At 40.2% G+C, this 20541-nt stretch overlaps 1 protein-coding gene and 1 pseudogene across 2 annotated transcripts in view; both read left to right on the top strand.

The window, feature by feature from the left end:
* The window catches only part of STX7 (syntaxin 7), a 56695-nt gene that overhangs the window by 21899 nt on the left and 14255 nt on the right, over nucleotides 1-20541 (top strand). For both annotated transcript variants that reach the window (XM_019967450.2, XM_019967449.2), the window contains exon 3: nucleotides 17856-17925. In XM_019967450.2, coding sequence (XP_019823009.1) covers nucleotides 17856-17925 — 70 coding nt within the window. The remainder of the gene's footprint in view (nucleotides 1-17855; nucleotides 17926-20541) is intronic.
* LOC139185056 (U6 spliceosomal RNA) lies at nucleotides 886-999 on the top strand (annotated as a pseudogene).

Raw genomic sequence — 20541 nt, 5'->3', positions numbered from 1 at the left:
CATCCCCTTTTCTACCTGCCTTCAATCTTTCCCAGCATCAGGGTCTTTTCCAATGAGTCAGTTCTTCGCACCAGATGGCCAAAGTATTGGAGTTTCAGCTCAGCATCCGTCCTTCCAATGAATAATCAGGACTGATTTCCTTTAGGATTGACTGGTTGGATCTCCTTGCAGTCCAAGGGACTCTCCAAGAGTCTTCTCCAGCACCACAGTTCAAAAGCATCAATTCTTCAGCTCTCAGCCATCTTTATAGTCCAACTCTCTTCTATTTGATTGGTATATTAAACTACTATAATTGTCCGCTTATTTTCTGCATTCCCTACTAGAATGCCAGCTCCTAAAGAGAAAGAACTTCACGTGCCCTGTTCATAGCTCTCTGTCCTATAAGAACAAATGAATAATCTCAAGTAGGTTACCCTTTATCTATATAAGTATGTGTGTCATGTACTAGCCATTATAAATGTTTATTTTTTTTCTTACCTTTGACCTTATGGCAGGAATCTCTTCTCACTCATTTGGTAATGAGATGCTGGCTTGTGAATTCTTCTGTATTTCATCTTTATGCTTTTTTTCTAGGTGCCAACATTTTTTCCTTTACTACCAGAGTCTCTAATCTCTTCTATGGCAGGGGATCATACTTTAATGCAGAATTATATCCCTCAAGAGCTTTGCATACAGAGGCTATTAAGAATCCATTGGATGACAAAGGATAGAACATAAAGGTGAGAATAGAAAACTTTAAAGAAGAGAATGTTATGATTTCAAGATGTGACCCTGGAGGAGAAGAACACAGTTTGATAAGATGGGAAGCGCTCAGCAATCCTGACTACAATGCTACAATGTAAAATCAACTGAATGAGAACAAAACAGTTTTATAAAGAAATCTTAGTGCTCACGTTGGCAGCACATATATTAATACTAAAAATGGAATGATACAGAGAAGATTAGCATGGCTCCTGCACAAGGATGACATGAGGGGAAAAAGGTATCTTAGAAATCTTAAAGGAAAGGCACAGTACCTTTCTATGAGCCTGGTTCTGGGGTGGGGTAGGGGTGGGGTACCAGTTGTTTAATATGAATAATGGAAAGGGAGAGGGGAATGAGAGGGTACAGAAATCACTCTATGATGCATGGATCCATACAGCATTTGGAAATACTAGGAACATTTCATCTAGAGGGGGATTGGATTGCTGCTTCAAATAGTTGAAGGGATGTCAAGAGGAACCAGAGATCAAATTGCCAACATCCGTTGGAAATCATGGAAAACGCAAGAGAGTTCCAGAAAAAAATCTACTTCTGCTTCATTACACCAAAACCTTTGACTGTATGGGTCACAACAAACTATAGAAAATTCTGAAAGAGATGGGAATACCAGACCACCTGACTTGCGTCTTGAGAAAACCTATATGCAGGTCAGGAAGCAACAGTTAGAACTAGACATGGAACAACAGACTGGTTCCAAATAGGAAAAGGAGTACATCAAGGCTGTATATTATCACCCTGCTTATTTAACTTATATGCAGAGTACATCATGTGAAATGGCAGTCTGGATCCATTGAAGCACAAGCTGGAATCAAGATTGCCAGGAGAAATACCAGTCACCTCAGATATACAGATGACACCACCCTTACGGCAGAAAGTGAAGAAGAACTAAAAAGCCTCGTGATGAAAGTGAAAGAGGAGAGTGAAAAAGTTGGCTTGAAACTCAACATTCAGAAAACGAAGATCATGGCATCTGGTCCCATTACTTCATGGGAAATAGATGGGTAAGCAATGGAAGCAGTGACAGACTTTATCTTTTTGGGCTCCAAAATCATTGGAGATGGTGACTACAGCTATGAAATTAAAAGACGCTTACTCCTTGGAAGAAAAGCTATGACCAACCTATACAGCATATTCAAAAGCAGAGACGTTACTTTGCCAACAAAGGTTCGTCTAGTCAAGGCTATGGGTTTTCCAGTAGTCATGTATGGATGTGAAAGTTGGACTATAAAGAAAGCTGAGCACCAAAGAATTGATGCTTTTGAACTGTGGTGTTGAAGACTCTTGAGAGTCCCTTGGACAGCAAGGAGATCCAACCAGTCAATTCTAAAGGAAATCAATCCTGAATATTCATTGGAAGGACTGATGCTGATGCTAAAGCTCCAATATTTTGGCCACCTGATGCAAAGAACTGACTCATTAGATGCCGGAAACGATTGAAGGTGGGAGGAGAAGGGGATGACAGAGGATGAGATGGTTGGATGGCATCACTGACTCGATGGACATGAGTTTGAGCAAGCTCTGGGAGTTGGTGATGAACAGGGAAGCTTGGCATGCTGCCATCCGTGGGGTCTCAAAGAGTCGGACACGATTGAGTGACTGAACTGAACTGAAGTGTCAAGTGGAAGAGGATCTCCTTTCCTTTTGTATGATATTAAGGAGAGTAATTAAGAGTTGAGTAGAAGGAATTGCAGTGATTATGAGTGGTCCTTCCTGCAAGGTTTTCTGAGGTTGCTATGGACTGGTACAAGTTACTCATTCATCCAGGTGTTTGAGCGTACATCAAAGATACTTGACAAGTATCTTAATTTATTCATTAATTTTTTTTTTTTTACCTTTCTCTCTTGTAAGCTGTGTCAAGTTCCTTGTTATGGACTGAATTGTGTTCCCCTATTCATTTGTTGAAGTCCTAATCTGCAGTGTGACTGAATTTGAAGATAGGGCCTTTGGAAAGGTAATTAAGGTTAAAATAGGTCATAAGGGTAGTGTCCTAATCCGGTGTGACTGTTGTCCATATGTGAAGGGGAGAAACACCAGGGATGCTCAGGCACAGAGAGAAGGCCACATGAGGATATAGCATGAAGAAGGCCATGTGCAAGCCAAGAAGAAGCCTCAGGAAAAGCCCACCCCACTGGCACCTTGACCATAGGCTTCCAGCCTCCATCCAGAACTGCGAGAAAATAAAATTCTGTTGTTTTAAGCCGCCACTCTATGCTATTTTGTTATGGCAGCCCTCGCAAACTAAACACAGCCCTGCATTCCGTGGCATATTGCACTGGGATTTAAAGTGACAGGAAACCCAGATAATGCTGAAGTTGGCTTTTGAATCCCAAGATTCTACACTTTGTTGTAATGTATTGTATTTTGAAAGTAATGCGGGTTAGTGTGCTTTAGGCAGGTATTGATAAAGAATGAGAGAAGAGATATTTATATTAACTTCTTTGATTTTTATGAAAAACTCAAGATTCTGAAAGATGTTTTCATTTACTGAATAGCTCATTAGGAAGAGTAATTCATGGATAATATAGAAATACCTTTATTAAATAGTCCTTTGTTATAAGGTTACTTCTGTTTGAAGTGATTACTGATAATGACCATAATGATAAGCCAACCCTGACAGAGTGACATTAGTTGATTTTTCAGCTCTTATCTACCAAAATCCCTAACTCAGGCTTTTACTCTGGGTAGAACTAGACTTTTGAGCATGTAAATAAATGGAACTTGGATGCACAGATAAGAGAATGTTTTCATCTAGGTATCATTACACTGGGTATTTTCTCTATATAGATCTCGGAAGGATTCATTTGTAAAAACAGCATGAGTGGTAAGTTCCCCCAGTGTTAAACTTATAATCTTAGGATAAAGTCTCCATGAACAGAGGTTTGGTAAGTGCTGTATGGCACAGTCATGTACTAGAGGACCACAGTATTGGGCTCAACTAGAGTTTTGGATTTGTCGAGTGGTTAAGATGAGTGGAGGGAGGGACTCAAGGACACAGGCAGGGGAGTAGAAGATGATGATGTTTAGGCTGGCTGTGGAGTGCAAGTTGGGTCAGGAGGCCAGTGAACCGAGGGGGAGGGGGAGGTTGTGTGAGGGAAAGTGGCAAAGAGGCAGGACCGAAGGGCCCTAGGTCCTGGGAGTTGTCAGAGGTTTGTTGGGATCAGGGTACCAGTCAGAGAGTGCTAGGCATACAGGAGGTGGTGATTTGTAAGTTGTGTCTATGAAACTAAGGTTATGGAACAGTTAACAGTTGTTGGTAATAAGAAGGCATTCGGTTAGATCTTGGAGTGTGTGATTTTTAGAGGATAGAGGATAAGCTCATTTGGAAAGAAACATACAAAGAACTGAGGCTTCTCTGTGGCTCAGCTGATAAAGAATCTGCCTGCAATGAGGGAGACCTGGGTTCGATGCCTCAGTTGGGAAGATCCCTTGGAAAAGGGAAAGGCTACCCACTCCAGTATTCTGGCCTAGAGAATTTCATGAACTATATAGTTCATGGGATTGCAAGGAGTCGGACACAACCGAGCAACTTTCACTTTCATACAAAGAACTGAGGCCAGGATTGTTGTTCAGTCCCTCAGTCGTGTCTGACTCTTTGCCACCCCATGGACTGCAGCCTGCCAGGCCAGGATGGTGGCAGGGTTATCAGCATGGGTACTGAGATCACCAGGAGCTGAGAGAGAGGAGTCGAGAGTGACGGTGAACCTGTAGCTAAAACCATCAGAAAGTCTGGAGTGTGACCTGAACAACCCAGAGTGACACCCACTGTTTCTGGGGCTCTTGCTTTCTGTGCATCTATCCTGACCTGTCATTTTTTATTCATTGCAGAAAAGAATTCTAAATTCTTTTTCTTCCCTAAGTTCCTCTAGTTTCTGCTTCATTGGTGCATCTTATCTGGCCCTCTTGCGTGATCTTCCTTTAAAATTGCAGTTGCTTCACTGAGTTAAAAAAAAAATTCAGTGCTATTTTGGGTTATAATTTTCACCTTATCCACTTCTGTGGTTACATTTTTTTTTCCTGCTGCGTTTTCCTCATAGGGAGTTTTGCTGTTCTTTTCCACAGTTTTTTATAGTCTTCTGCATGGTTGCTATATCTGTTCTTTCTGTTGTTATTCAGTGGAGTGAGTGTGCTTTTCCTGGCTGTGAAGGGAGAGGGAGGAGCCAGACTCTACTCTAGGGCCCCTTCCTCTCTGTGCTGCCCTGAGGCACTGTTTCTTTCCCCCTCTGCCTCTCAGAACCTAGCCTGGTGTAGGAGGGCTTTCCCCTCCAGCCATGGTGTCCCCCCATCACTCCATTGACTCCCCAGTGTTCAGCTGCTTCTTTCTAAGGTGTCCCTTTCCTCTTAGGGAAAGGTGACACTTTAAGAGATGGGTAGCCTGGGGGCCCGAGGGTGGTCCCAGCCTCCGGTTTCCAGCTCCCCCAGCAGAGCCGCCCCCGTTCCCTCTCAGCGCTGCTCCTGGACCCCACCTCGGGGTGCAGTCACCGTCTTCTGCTGGTGGATACTTGCTGGTGACATTTGGAGCTCTGCCTCCCCTGTTCTCATCTGCAACACCCTCTCACTCCCTGTCCATACACGTGGCTTCTCACCCAGGATCTGCTCTTATCTGTTCCTTTTGGCCACATGTACATATTTTTGAGGATTTTTTTGTTGTCTTGGTTTCTCTGAAAATATAACTTGTGTAGGTTTCCTTCCCCCACCCCCACTCTGTTCTTTATGGCTTGGGGAGGGAAGAAGAGGCAATAACATGTGAGTAGCAGGGTGTTGCAACTAAAACTGATCAGGAATTCAGACTGAGGTTAACAGTTGAGGAAGCACTGTCATACAAGCTGGAGGGGGATTCCTCACATGCCTAATACTGCAGCTGCTTTTGGAGCAAGGGGAGGCCATCAGCGGATGACAGGAAGGAAGCTCGTCCAAGAGGTGAGGTGGGCCGAGGAGGCTGGAAAACCGGAAGGAGTAAGGTTTCCCCGCTGGCAAGCCCCCCTGTCTTAGCTGTGTACACAGACCACCCTCTCAAGGGGCCGCGTCCTACTCTCGGCCTCTGTTAACTCCTGATTCTAGACTCCCTCCAACTAGGTCGGCTGGGCAGGCCCACGTGACAAGAGGTAAGTCTGAATGTCTTTGCTAAGTCAGAGCTTGCAGTATTCTGGCCACCTTCGAATTCCAAAGTACTGTTTAGATACAGTTTGCAAATGACTCGCTTTTGTACTTTGTTCATTTTTAAGAACCATGACTTCAGATTTAACTTTTTGTTAGTCTGCAGAAGCTGTAAAATGCCCGAAATTGCAACTCTGTGACACTGTGTGCCTTTCTTGAAATATCTGGGAAGAAAACCAATGAGGAATTTAAAATTAAATGTGTTCTAGATGAGAGACTGCTTCATGGAAGCAGGACTTGCCTGCGGGTGTTGGAGTGCCAGGAGGGCGAGCACAGTAAACCAGAGTGCTTGGCCCCGGCTGCACCGGCTTCACCTGCAGCTTCTCAGCTCAAGACTCATTCTTTAGAAGATCCTTCATTTTCCTCCCCACCATGCACATCAGTTCTTTCACTCATGAAGAAGATAAGCTCCCTGTTCAGGTCACAAGACAAAATATTGGGGAAAAAAGCCCATAATTATTTCAGTAGTTTTCTTTCAGATTTTCTAACGAGTTTTTCTACTTACCATGTGCTTTTTAGAATTACAGTATACTTTCTTGGTTTTGATATAAGAAAATAAACCTAGGTCACTTGATTTTTTTTTTTTCTTCAAACCTTTTTGTGTTCAGACTTATTTTCAACCAGCTGATGCAGGTATTTTTTCATGGTACATTATCTTTTGCACCTTGTACTGAGTAATGATTAGCCCAACCTGATTCTAACTCTGATTATCGTAAAGTTACCAGTAACAGCATCTTGTGTTCTTTTATTAGGTTGGTACAAAATTAATGCAGTTTCAGACAGTAAATTTTAATCATTATCTGTTCAGTTCAGTCACTTAGTCATGTCCAACTCTTTGCGACTCCTACAGCACTCCAGGCTTCCCTGGCCATCACCAACTCCTGAAGCTTACTCAAACTTATGTCCATCGAGTCGGTGATGCCATCCAACCGTCTCATCCTCTATCGTCCCCTTCTCCTCCTGCCCTCAATCTTTCCCAGCATCAGGGTCTTTTCCAGTGAGTCAGTTATTTGCATCAGGTGGCCAAGGTATTGGAGTTTCAGCCTCAGCTTCAGTCCTTCCAGTGAATATTCAGGACTGATTTCCTTTAGGATGGACTGGTTGGATCTCCTTGCAGTTATAACTAGTCTCAAACACATCTGTATTAATCAGAATAGGAACCATTACAATCAACCCATTCTTGCTTATTTGAGAAATAAGTTTGTGTATTCCTGTGGCATAAAAATTCGTGCTTCAAGTTTCAGCAAACTTTTGGAAAGCGTTTTCTGCGTCCTGCTGGTTGTGAAAGCATTTTCCCTGCCAAAAGTTGTTGAGGTGCCTGAAGAATTGGTAGTCGGTTGACGAGAGAGGCCAGGTGAATGTGCAGATGAGGCAAAACCGCGTAGCCCCATTCGTTCAACTTTTGAAATGTCGGTTGTGCAGTGTGTGGTCGGACGTTGCTGTGGGCCCTTCTGTGGACCAGTGCTGGCTGAAGGTGCTGCATCTTGCAGTGCGTCTCATTGATCTGCTGAGAACACTTCTCAGAGGTAACGGTTTCACCGGGATTCAGAAAGCTATAGTGGATCAGCCAGGCAGCAGACCACCAATGACCATGGCCTTTTTTTTGGTGCAAGTTTGGCTTTGGGAAGTTTTTTGGAGCTTCTTCTCAGTCCAGCTACTTAGCTGGTCATCGCTGGCTGTTGTGTAAAATCCATTTTTTTGCCACATCTCACAATCAGGTTGAAAAATGGTTCATTGTTGTTGAGTAGAATAAGAGAAGACAACACTTCAAAATGATGATTTCTTTGATTTGCAGTCAGCTTATGAGGAACCCACTTATAGAGCTTCTTCACCTTTTCAATTTGCTTTGAATGCCGAATGACTGTGGAATGTAGATGCTGAGTTCTTCTGCAATTTCTCACGTAGTTGTAAGAGCATCACCTTTGATGATTGCTCTTAATTGGTCATTGTCAACTTCCGATGGCTGGCCACCGTGCTCATATTCAAGGCTTTCGTCTCCTTTGCAAAACTTCCCTAACCACTACTGCACTGGACGTTCATTAGCAGTTCATGGGCCAGGTTGTTGATGTTGCAAGTTGTCTCCACTGCTTTACAACCCATTTTGAACTTGAATTAAAAAATTGCTTGAATTTGCTCTTAGTCTTTGAGATGACTGAATGACATCACCGACTCAATGGACATGAGTTTGAGTAAACTCTGGGAGTTGGTGATGAACAGGGAGGCCTGGCGTGCTGCAGTTCATGGGGTCTCAAAGAGTCAGACGTGACTGAACTGAACTGAAAAATAAACAGCAAGTAATGCATTAGCAAAAAAGCACAAAGCAAGAAATGTCCATTAAAATGATATATAACATAACCACATTTATTTAAGAATGTATTCCAATATCAAACAGCAAAGTTCAACAGTGCAAAACCACAATTACTTTTGCACCAACCGAATAGAAATTTATGCCATTTTGCAATGTTTCTATATATACCATCTTCTATAATAGTGATGCTTAAAAGCACCCTTTAAAATAGATGGTTTGATAGATGAGGAAAGCCTGGAGGCTAATACAGAGTTTGCTTTTATTTAGAGTTTGTTTAATATTTAGTAGGGTTTTTTCCTATTAATAGTTCAGTTTCTCACTTGTATGTAACTGCTAGACATGGTTACTGTCAGGTAATAGCTGACTTTCTTCCTAATTGGGGGTTATAACTATCTTGTCTTGATTTATATTTATCATTATCTCTACAATTCTCATAACTTTATCAGAGTTTATTAGATTTCAGTACCCTCCTACAGCGTGTTTCACATTAGTTAATATATGTTAATAAGAATATTCTTATTCTTCATTTTGTTGTAAGAACATCACCTTCAATGATTGCTCCTAATTGGTCATTGTCAACTTCCAATAGCTGGCCACTGTGCTCATCTATGACTTCCAGAAGAAAAACATTAAGTCTCTTCATACTATTCTCTCTCATTTAGTAAGCTCTTTCTGTTTCCAGTACAAAGCCCTTACATACATTGCCCCGAGTTGAGGTTCCTGATGACTGAGGAAGAGGTGATTTTCCGTCCACTTAACTGTGAGGCAGTTATAGCTTGGAGAGATGAGATCACTTGCCCAAGGTCAGCAGCCAGGAACGAGTGAGGTCAGGTTTCCAAATCAAGCTGTCTGGCTCCCAGACTGCTTGCTGATCAGTGTTAAACTCGTCTTCCTCTGTGTGATGTTGGTGAGACTTGAGTCAGAATCTCTAAACCACTTGCCCATGTGTTTTAATAACCGTTATTTTTTTTTTCCACGATTGACAGTTTCAGCTGAGTTATTTCCGATTGAGCAACAGAGCTATTTTGTGTTAAAAGAGCAGGTGGTTGTATTCTGTTCTCCGTTATTTGGAGACATTTCTTTGAAGGTGGTCTGTGTGCCTTTGGGGGCTAACTCAGGGTGTCCCCAAAGCCTGGCCACTCTCACTGGTCAGACAGTGTCCTCCCTGATCCCCTGGGAATTCTGACAGGTGCTAACAGTGCAAAGCCTCTGATAGCATGCCTATAGTTGTACTGACAGGAAAAAAACAACAACAAAAACCTTTTGCTATGAAGCAGGTTTTTCCTCAGGTCATCCGCTAGATGGCGGCAGACTCTTACGGAACACAGTGGGTGTTTGGTACAGAAAAGAATGAAGAGGCAGAAAGGACATGGTTTGAGTTTTGTATAAATAATAATGCACTTTTCCTGGATGTGTAGGAAATGGTGTTCTCCTTATGTTATGAAAAATGTAATATACTTTAATGTTACCTCTCTAGTAGTAATAGTGCAAAGAGTTGTAGATTGTGAATAATGCAAAAATAATGTGCTCGTTGTATTCTTGTAGTGGTGCATCTTGATTTAATCCTATCTCAGTGTATTAGGTGAGTTTTTCTTCAAGTAACTGTTTATGGCTATGGAAAGAATTAATTCCGTAATTTTCATGTTTCACAAGGGTTTTTTTTTTTTTCCTTTCAAATTAGACATTTGCCAGTAAAAATGAATATGACTACTTCAAAAATTCACAATACCCCAGGCAAGGTAATGAAATGAAATTTACTAGACACGACTTGGGAGAAGCTAGGAATGATTATCAGTTATTTTAGATCACTATCCTGTTTGTTACTTACCTAGAAACCTCTTTTTTGTCTCTCTGTCTCTAAACCAATTTTTTTGTAAAGAGTTTTGAACATGTCAACATGAGTAAGGCAAAACATCATATGAGCCACCATCCTAAAACGAGGAGATAGTCATAAACTGGAGAGTAATAAAATAGATTGGTAACGATACATCAGTTACTCTGCAAAAATCTTCATCCAATAAAATGAAAAAGTAACCATAATTGTTTCTAAACTAACGTGAGAAGAGCAGCAGTTAAAAATAATAACTGACACACACCAGCACCTTTAATGTACCGGTATCATTTTGCCGTTGTTCAGTCTCTCAGTCATGTCTGACTTTTTGCGACCCATGGACTGCACCTCGCCAGGTTTCCCCATCCTTCACCATCTCCTGGAGCTTGCTCAAACTCATGTCCATTGAGTCGGTGATGCCATCCAACCATCTCATCGTCTGCTGTCCCCTTCTTCTCCTGCCTTCAATCTTTCCCAGAATCAGGGTCTTTTCTGATGAGTCAGTTCTTCACATCAGGTGGCCAAAGTATTGGAGTTTCAGCTTCAGCATCAGTCCTTCCAATGAATATTCAGGACTGATTTCCTTTAGGATGAACTGGTTGGATCTCCTTGCAGTCCAAGGGACTCTCAAGAGTCTTCTCCAACACCGCAGTTCAAAAGCATCAGTTCTTCAGCATTTACTCTTCTTTACGGTCCAACTTTAACATCATGATTACTGGAAAAACCATAGCTTTGACTATACGGACCTTTGTTGGCAAACTAATGTCTCTGCTCTTTAATATGCTGTCCAGGTTTGTCATAGTTTTTCTTCCAAGGACCAAGCGTCTTTTAATTTCATGGCTGCAGTCACCATCTGCAGTGATTTTGGAGCCCAAGAAGATAAAGTCTGTCGATATCTATTTGCATGAAGTGATGGGACTAGATGCCATGATCTTAGTTTTTTGAATGAGGAGTTTTAAGCTGGCTTTTTCAGTCTCCTCTTTCACCTTCAAGAGGCTCTTTAGTTCCTCTTTGCTTTCTGCCAGAGGGTGGCGTATTCTTTCTGAAAATTGCAGAAGTTCAACTTCTTATACATGATGAGTGCTCAGTGGAAGACTTGCAGCACTGCTCAATTTTGTGTGAAATAGACTTAGTAACATAGTGTGTACTTAGTACACTCAAGTACCATACTGAACTCAGTTATGATTACAAAATTTTAGTAGTTTTTACTAATTTAGGACAAGGATCAGCCTATTTTTACTATAAATGGCCAAATAGTAAACATTTTAGGCTTTGCAACACACATATGGTCTCTTGTGTATTCATCATCGTTGTTTTGGTTTTTGTTAACCTTTTCAAAATGTAACAACCATTGTTAGCTGGAGGGCTGTATCAAAGGAGGCTGAAAGCCCCCACAGGCCATATATGCCTGACACTGATGTAAGAGGGTGATGCTGGTGTTAGGTAATGTGATGTCTATGGAATCTTGCTCATACGGCCTGAAGAAAGGACAGGTGTTTATTTCCTCATCAGCTTCAGCAGGGCAGAAGGCTCCTTGTGGTCCATGGGAGGCCTTGAAATGTACTTCGAACACCACTTGAAACACCAAAGCGTCTCAGCTCAATTCCTCCAATTTTGCACACTTATTTTTCCTTTCTTTGCTTTGGCAGCTATCATACCTGCATTATGAAATAATCTTTTTTAAAAGTCTTTTACTCTTAGCCCTTTTAGTGCTCTGAAAAATACTGTTTTAGAAACTAAGATGTCTACATTCTAATCCTAACTCTTCTACTTAAAAATAGCCATAGTTTCTTGAACAAATCAGTTATTCTGTCTGGTTTTCAACTTCATGTGTGTAATAAAATTGAACTAATACCATATAATGTTTCTCCTAAATTTGATTCAGTAACTTCAGATGTGTGTTTCCATAGGCTCTTCATCACCTGATCAGATGATACCTTCACTTGTTCCTCAAGTTTGTGTGCTTAGTCACTCAGTTGTGTCTGACTCTTTGCAACCCCATAGACTGTAGCTTGCCAGGCTCCTCTGCCCATAGAATTTTCCAGACAAGAATAATGGAGCCTGTTGCCATTTTCTCCTCCAGGGGATCTTCCCCACCCGGGGATCAAACCTGCATTTCGTGCGTCTCCTGCATTGGCAGGTGAATCCTTCACCAATGTAGCACCTAGGAAGCCTGCTCCTCAAGTTTAGAGCTGTACAGATTAAAGAAGCAGGAATGACTGTCGATGTCCAGAAATCCTGGTGGATAGTAGGTACCCAGACCATGTTGAATGAATAAATAATAAAGGGACATACCTACCTCTCTTAACTTTTTTCTTATATATGCCTTGTGTTTTAGAAATACATAAGACTTATTATATAAGATTCAGTCTTTCTGATGCTGTTTTGTGGCTCAGTTTAAAAATATTCATTGAGTGTCAAGAGACACTGATAATGAGATCTGATAATGAACAGTGAATGCCTAGTTCTTTCTTTTAGGAGTTTATTTACCCTTGTGGTTGGGGGAACCAGTTGATAATCTGAATATCAAGTTATGTCTTAAGTATGATATCGAGGTTCGAATCTCCAAAGTAAAGTGTCTGGTATCTTGCACTTCAAAAATAATACAAATGCCTCCTCCATTAAGGCTTTTTGGATTGTCCTTCAGTAGAATGCCTATACATAGGTCCTTGTTTGAAACATTATGAGAGCATTTATACTATGTATTGATACTTTTTTCCCTCCTTTTCTAGATTGCATACTGCTTGAGTGTAGGAGGCCTTGTTTTACATTTGCATTCATGAAAAACATCGAACACTCAGTTAATTAAATGCACTCTATTAGGCAAAGCTGAATGGTTGCCTTTCTAAGAAACTTCATTTTATGAGATACTATGTTATTCAAATTATTGTTTTAGAGTGAAAAGAAAGTTGTCAGCTAAAGCATTTGACTTGTAAGCAACTTTGGTATTTATGGAACCTCAATAGCATTAAGTCAGTCTAGGTTTAAGTATAAGTAGCTAAGCTAGTTTTCGGAGAAGGCAATGGCACCCCACTCCAGTACTCTTGCCTGGAAAATCCCATGGGCGGAGGAGCCTGGTAGGCTGCAGTCCATGGGGTCGCTGAGGGTCGGACACGACTGAGCGACTTCACTTTCACTTTTCACTTTCATGCATTGGAGAAGGAAATGGCAACCCACTCCAGTGTTCTTGCCTGGAGAATCCCAGGGACGGTGGAGCCTGGTGGGTTGCCGTCTATGGGGTCGCACAGAGTGGGACACGACTGAAGTGACTTAGCAGCAAGCTAGTTTTATGAGTCTGGTCTTTCTTTTCTTGTGATTGTTGCTGGGACTCTGTCATTATTAATCACCTGCATTACTCATAATGGAGGTCAGCAATGCTCAAGGACTCAGAATGGTTTTGTGACTAAACTGTTCAGTTTGTTCCCCCTAAGGACTGGTTCTGTAATGATACTTCCCAGTGGTGATATTATAAACCAAGAAGATCCAGTGTCATAAGAATTTGGGGTATCAGATGGCCAAAAATATCCATTATAATTCATCTCTTTTGTTTTCTATACTGAACAGATTTCTCCTTTTTTTTCATATTTAAGCTTGAAAAAGTTAAAGAGCCCCATTTAGCATGGTACTGCTATTGCTCATACAACCCCAACTCCTCTCCCATCTCCACTGCCAGGTGGAACCAAGACACATCTGTTTCCTGCTTCCAGTGCCAGGTCTGTTTGGTGATTTCCAGTCTATGCCTCCTCTGATTTAGCAAGATGGGGGGTCACAGTATTTCCTTAGTCTGTGGACCAGAGTTTCAGTGTAACTGCTAACAACATGCCCCTATAATACAGTGGAGAATAGAGATAGGGAAGGAAACAAATAGTTAAAATATCTACATTACAGAGCAAGGAACAGAATATTGGCACGTGCTGTAGTCTGCCGCTTAGTGGCTGGAAACAAGGCTGCAGTTTCTATTAGTCCTTTTCTCCTGGATGGCTATTCCATGTTCCTTTTACCTTCTTTTTGTACCTCGGCTGTGGAGTAACCCAGACTTTCAAACCCGGATCCTTGTTGCTCCTGTTTACGTGTTAGATCATACTAACTTTTCTGATTGAAGACGGCAGTATTAGCTAGTTCCCTCCAGCTCATTTCCCAAGGTTTGTTTACACGTCTCCCTCTGACTTTGCCCTGGGCACACTTTTACTTCCCCTTGATAATGACCTCAGTGGACATTGTGCTACGCTGGCCCCAAGTGGCCCCATGTAGTCTCAGCTTCCACTCAGGTTACACTCCTTACTTGAATATTGTCTCTCAATCATTTCAAGTGATGGAAGAAAGTTTGCAAATGGGTAATTAGATGTAAATGTGAACTATTTCTCTTCACTTTCGCACTTTAGGTCCTAAATCTGAGGGTTTTTTTTGTGGATATAGGTGAAGCAGCATCAGAGAATGGTGGGTCTTTGCGAGCATAAAGGTCCCGTGGGATTGCATTTCAGCTTCCCAAGATACTGTCTCTCAGGTGACACCATAATTGGGTCTTCAAAAGGCCATTAGACATTCTAGAAATCCAGCAGCTTCCAGATAAAGGAGTACTGGCAGACCAAGGAATTCTTGGTCTTTGGAAGCTGTGTTTTATATATATATATATATATATATTTTTTTTTTTTTTTCTTTTCCCCCCTCTGTTAAATTGAGTATCTTCATCAGGAGCACTGGTGGGTAGAATGATTGTGATTGATACATGGATTCAGAAGCCGGTGGGATCATGGGGGGAGGGCAGTAGAAGAAGCAGTATAAAATCCATAGTGCTGCTCTTTCAGTCAATATAAAATTCCACCTCCACCAAGATGGAAGGGCTCTAATCGTCTTGCCACTGGGTGACGGGCTCATAACCCCCAAGAATGGTGCCATATTGTATATTTACTTTTGATTGCTGTTGGCTGCAAACTGGTACATGGCATTGTCAGTAATCATGTTAATCTGAAGAAGGGGAAGCCCATGTTGGCAAGCCTGTATGTAGTTTTTCATTCTTAAACCATTCCTGGTTGTTTATTCCATTGAACAAGTACTGCAGAAGTTGGAGTGAGAGACAGGTTGACTAACATACAAAATCTAGAAAGAGATACATCAACAAGACAGTGAAAGTGTTTGTCACTCAGTCGTGCCTGACTGTTTGCAACCCCACAGACTGTAACCCACCACGCTCCTCTGTCCTTGGAATTCTCTAGGCGAAAATACTGGAGTGGGTAGCCATGTCTTCCTCCAGGGGATCTTCCTGACCCAGGAGTCGAACCCAGGTCTCTTGCATTGCAGGCAGAGTCTTTACTGTCTGAGCCACCAAGCAAGAACCTGTCAACAAGATAACATAACACCTAATATGTAGCAGGCAACTCCAGTCACTGGGTCACCTAGTATATCACTGTTTACTTTTTAGCCGAGAATCAGTAGTAAGACTAGAACTATTCCACAAAAGGGTAATATTGGCTTGACAAAGAGCATCATTTTGCTCAATGAATCTAAGGGACTTCTGTTGTTTTTTTTCCTAGTGGACCTTGCCACTAGTTTATTATACAAAACCCTGAAATTCCACAGGTTCTGGAGTTACCATTGGATCAAGCAGGTCATTGAAGCCAAGTTGTAGAACTGCTTGTGCCACCACTTGAACTAGAAGGATAGCCTTTTCTGTTGGGGAGTTGAAGCCAAAGCCAGCAACCTTTTAGGGCATTCAGTAGAATGGATTGGAGCCACATAAAAAGTCTCACTAAGCCGTATTTTCCCATTTGTTTTTGAGGTTGCAAAGAAAAGCAATTTGTCATTTACTCTGCAGGAGTGTATCAGTGATCCATACGGATCAATGGGCCAAGATTCTTCACCAAGGAAACAGGTTTCTGCATTAATTTATCTTCTGTATGCTGGCATACTTCCATGCTTCCAAGGCACCTAAGAGAACATGTGGCTTCTCACTTGGCAGATTTTAAAAGCACATGTAAGGAGTGTACTGGACTTGTGTAGTGTCCTGGAGGAGGAAAGGCTCAATAATCTTAACACCTGACTTGTACAGTGATAAAGAGGGTGTACAACCCTAAGATAAGACGTGGAAGGCTTGCCGCCCACCCCATCCAGCTGAAAGCATACTCCTCTTGTTTTCTATTTTTTAGGATAGAGGTAGCCTAGAAGAATCTGCTGAGGTTGAAAAGGAAATATATAACTTATTGTACAAAGCAGCCATAAGTTTAAAACAGCAAAGTTTCTCACCTTACAAAGGAAAATGTCTATTACCCCCCCAAAAAACAAAAAGAAATTCCTTTGTAACTAGCTGAGTGGTTAACAGTTGCTATATATTTCCTCTCCAGTATTTATATTTTCCATCTTTGACTTGAAAGCAATATTCATTACATCATCCTGAGTGAACAAAAGTAATCCTGTGTTTTGGAATACAATCATTCCCTTGATCCCATAAATAAACAATGACTTTTTTAAAAGCATTTAAGCTATATAAATAAATGACTTCTTTTAAATGAAAAAGAATGGATGGGTTGGATCATTTTTCCCTAGTTCTTGGAAATGTGAAAGTGCTTTACTTTGAGATGGATTTTCAACTTATCTCTGCTTGCCATTTTATTTGTGTACATAAATACATAAAACGAGAACCTTCCCCTTTGTAAAGAGCCTTTTTAAAAAAATTACTATTATTACAGTGGTAGACTTCTGAATGGTGAACTTAGCATGAAATATTTAAAACCTACAGAAGAGTAGAAGTATAGTACAGTGATCTTTTTATATACACTTTACCTGGGTTCACCAGTTGCTGACATTTTTCAATTTTTGTTTAGTCTTTCTCTCTCCAGATTCAATTCAAGTTTCTCTAGTTGTCTCTATAACTTTTTAAAAATAGTTTTTGTAGGTTTTTTTCTTTTTTCCTGAATCAGAAGACAGTCAAAAATTGTATACTGGGTGTTTTAGTATTTTATGTTTTTAATTTAGAAAGTATTTTGTGTTTTTAATTTAGAAAGCTTTCCTGCTTTTACATATTTTTTTTTCTTTTGTGACATTGATATTTTAAGAAGTACAGATCAGTTATTGTGAAGATTATCACATAATCTAGATTGGTCTGATTTCTTTCTCATGATTGTGTGTGATGTGTGCTCAGTTGCACATAGATTCCAGTTAAATATTTTGGCAAGAAAAATACATAGGTCATTTTGTGACTTTCTGGTTGCATCGTGTCAGGAGGCTCATAATGCTAGTTTGTACGACTGGTGATCCTAAATTTGGTCATTTGTTTCAAGCAACAGATTAATCCTCTATAAAGTTAGCCCAAGTTAATGACACGTATGTGATGATAATTTGAGGTCATGTGAGTATTCTCATGGTTTTAGCATCCTTTGATTCTTGCTTGAATTACTTATTACGTAGACAGTTGAAAAATGGTTATTCTAATTTTGTTATTCCTCCGTCGTTTATTAACCATAATTCATTCACTTTATATCCCAGTGAATCATATTTTCCTCACAATTTTTGTGCCAGTAGAATTTACATGACAGTCCATGTGCCATTGTACCAAATGTGCTGATGGAATAGGGAAGAAGATAACATTTTTGGATCATAGTTACAGTTTCACACGTTAAGGTACCCACACAATACATTGTCACTAATTATGTTTGAATAAGTCATTGATTTTTTTTCTCAACTAATATTTTCTATATTTATCCCTTTGTTTTTCCTGTCTTTTTCTAACTGTCCCATTGTTTGTGTTAATTTCTAATGGCCTAACATTTGTAATAATTACTATACATTTACTTTCTATCATAATAGCTGCGGAAATACAGAGGACCCTGAATCAACTTGGAACACCTCAAGATTCACCTGAATTGAGGCAACAGCTGTAAGTATTTAGTTAAACATCAAAAGAAAATAAATAAAGAGGGGAAACCACCTATTGTTATGTTCATTTGATAGTGTGTAGTGTTATATTTCGGAGAAGGCAATGGCACCCCACTCCAGTACTCTTGCCTGGAAAATCCCATGGATGGAGGAGCCTGGTAGGCTGCAGTCCATGGGGTCGCTACGAGTTGGATGAGACTGAGCGACTTCACTTTCACTTTTCACTTTCACACAATGGAGAAGGCAACGGCAACGCACTCCAGTGTTCTTGCCTGGAGAATCCCAGGGATGGCAGAGCCTGGTGGGCTGCCGTCTATGGGGTCGCACAGAGTCGGACACGACTGAAGTGACTTAGCAGCAGCAGCAGCAGCAGTGTTATATTTATTGGAGAAAACAATGAAAAATTAATAAGGTTTTTCTGCTGCCTCATTTGTACTCAGATTTTGTGTAAGTTTTTCCCTGTCCAAAGTGGGCAGCTCTTTTCCTTTATTTTAAAGATCTGGCTTTCTCTATCAAAGCAGAATTTCTTTGGTTACCTAATACTTTTTAATAGGTTGTTTTTGATGGCTTTAGAAAAACAGTACTCTAAGCTTCCCCTTGTGTGAGTCACTTCTCATAGCTAACAGTCCCTGTGATGATTTTTATTTATTTCACTTGGATTTCATTGCACATCCAGTATGAACTATGCTCCCCAAAAGTTTATCTTTACATCCTTGAATTTCAGAAAGCATTAGCCTCTGTTTAAAAAATAAAAGATATAATCAAGTAATGTACTTACATATTTGAGTAAATTAATATGCTGTAGAACAACAGCAACAATACTTTGTGGTGTTACAGATTTTACAGTGTGTTTTTACACCTTTTCTCATCTGTACCTTACAAAATCGCAGTGAGCTAGATAGATCAAAAGAACTATTTCCATTTTACTTATAAGGAAAACATTTCTGTTTGGGGTTTGATGGTTTGCCCAACATTACTCTAAACCTGAATCATTTTATATGTCAATTTAGCACTATTGCCAGCTACAAATTTCAAGTAGTATATATGTAGTAAATGAAATGCCAAACATTAGCTACAGAAGGAAAAGTTGCAAAAAGGAAGAAATTAAAAGATAGGTAATAATAATTCATATTTTTTGTGAAGTACAGTTTGAGGAATTTACAGTTGTCTTATAATTTATATTGCATTTTTCTGCAGTGGATAGATATCAGAGGGATAAACATGTCCCAAATCTAAATAATAAACCATCATTTATTAAAATAAAGTAGAACAGAAGCCATAATTCTTAATAGTTAACAATATTTTGCTAAGGTTAAGAGTGGAGATTCTGAATATGTAGACATCATTAAAGTCTTCTTTTTATAATTTTAATTATATTACTTTTCATAAAGATTTATAAAAGATGTATAAAGATAGGGCATTTGGTAAACATATATAAGTGCAGTATAATTCCTCATCAGTCAAATATAGATATCTATATACTAAAAGATATTATCATATGCTGCTGCTGCTAAGTCGCTTCAGTCGTGTCCGACTCTGTGCGACCCCCATAGACGGCAGCCCACCAGGCTCCCCCGTCCCTGGGATTCTCCAGGCAAGAACACTGGAGTGGGTTGCCATTTCCTTCTCCAACGCATGAAAGTGAAAAGTGAAAGTGAAGTCACTCAGTCATGTCTGATTCTTCGTGACTGCATGGACTGCAGCCCATCAGGCTCCTCCAGGTCCATAGGATTTTCCAGGCAAGAGTACTGGAGTGGGTTGCCATTGCCTTCTCCGATATTATCATATAGTTTCTCATTATTTTAAAGGACCCAAAGTGTGACCAATACACAGGAAACTCAAACAGGGGCTCTGTATCAACCTAGAGGGGTGAGATGAGGGAGAAGGGGGGGGAGGTTCAAAAGGGAGGGGATATATGTATACCTATGGCTGATTCGTGTTAAGGTTTGACAGAAAACAGCAAAATTCTGTAAAGCAATTATTGTTCAATAAAAAATAAATTAATTTTTTTTAAAAAGCAAAAAAAAAAAAAAAACCCCAAAAAATAAATAAATAAAATGAGAGATAATATATATGAGAGGTACTGATGTTGTGACCTGTGAAACATCACATGAATACAAGCTTTTTTAAAATGTCAACTTCTTTAGTTATAGATCTTACTTTTCACTTTATAAGCTAGTTAACCTCTTTCACTGTGTTCGGTTTTTTTTTACAGAGAAGTGCTATCATCTTTTTTTCCTATGGTTAACATAAATAATAGTAAATTTGTACTATTATTCATTGTAACTTCTGCTCTTTTTTTTTTTTTTTTTTTTTTACTAAAGTATCTATAGGATATAAATACTCAGGTAGAGAAATAAGAGAGGCTGGCTGTACCCTGAGAACTGGACAGAGTTTTAAGGCTCCCACATCCCCCAGATCTCAAACATCAGACATTTTACAATCTTGCGTTGGCTTTAGTCATCTTTTCTAAATAGCTGCTGATATTTATTTCTCAAAGCTTGGTTATCTCCATATGTGAGTAAAGCACCTTCCACATAGTATTTACTCAATATTTATAGAACCTGAGAACTTTGTTTTCATAGAGAAAATTTGAGCCAGTCTCTAAAAAGAGTGA

This window comes from Bos indicus, chromosome 9 (genome assembly GCF_029378745.1).
Source record: "Bos indicus isolate NIAB-ARS_2022 breed Sahiwal x Tharparkar chromosome 9, NIAB-ARS_B.indTharparkar_mat_pri_1.0, whole genome shotgun sequence".
Lineage (NCBI taxonomy): Eukaryota > Metazoa > Chordata > Mammalia > Artiodactyla > Bovidae > Bos > Bos indicus.
Note: the sequence above shows the minus strand (reverse complement) of the source record. Positions and strands in the feature narration are given on the sequence as shown.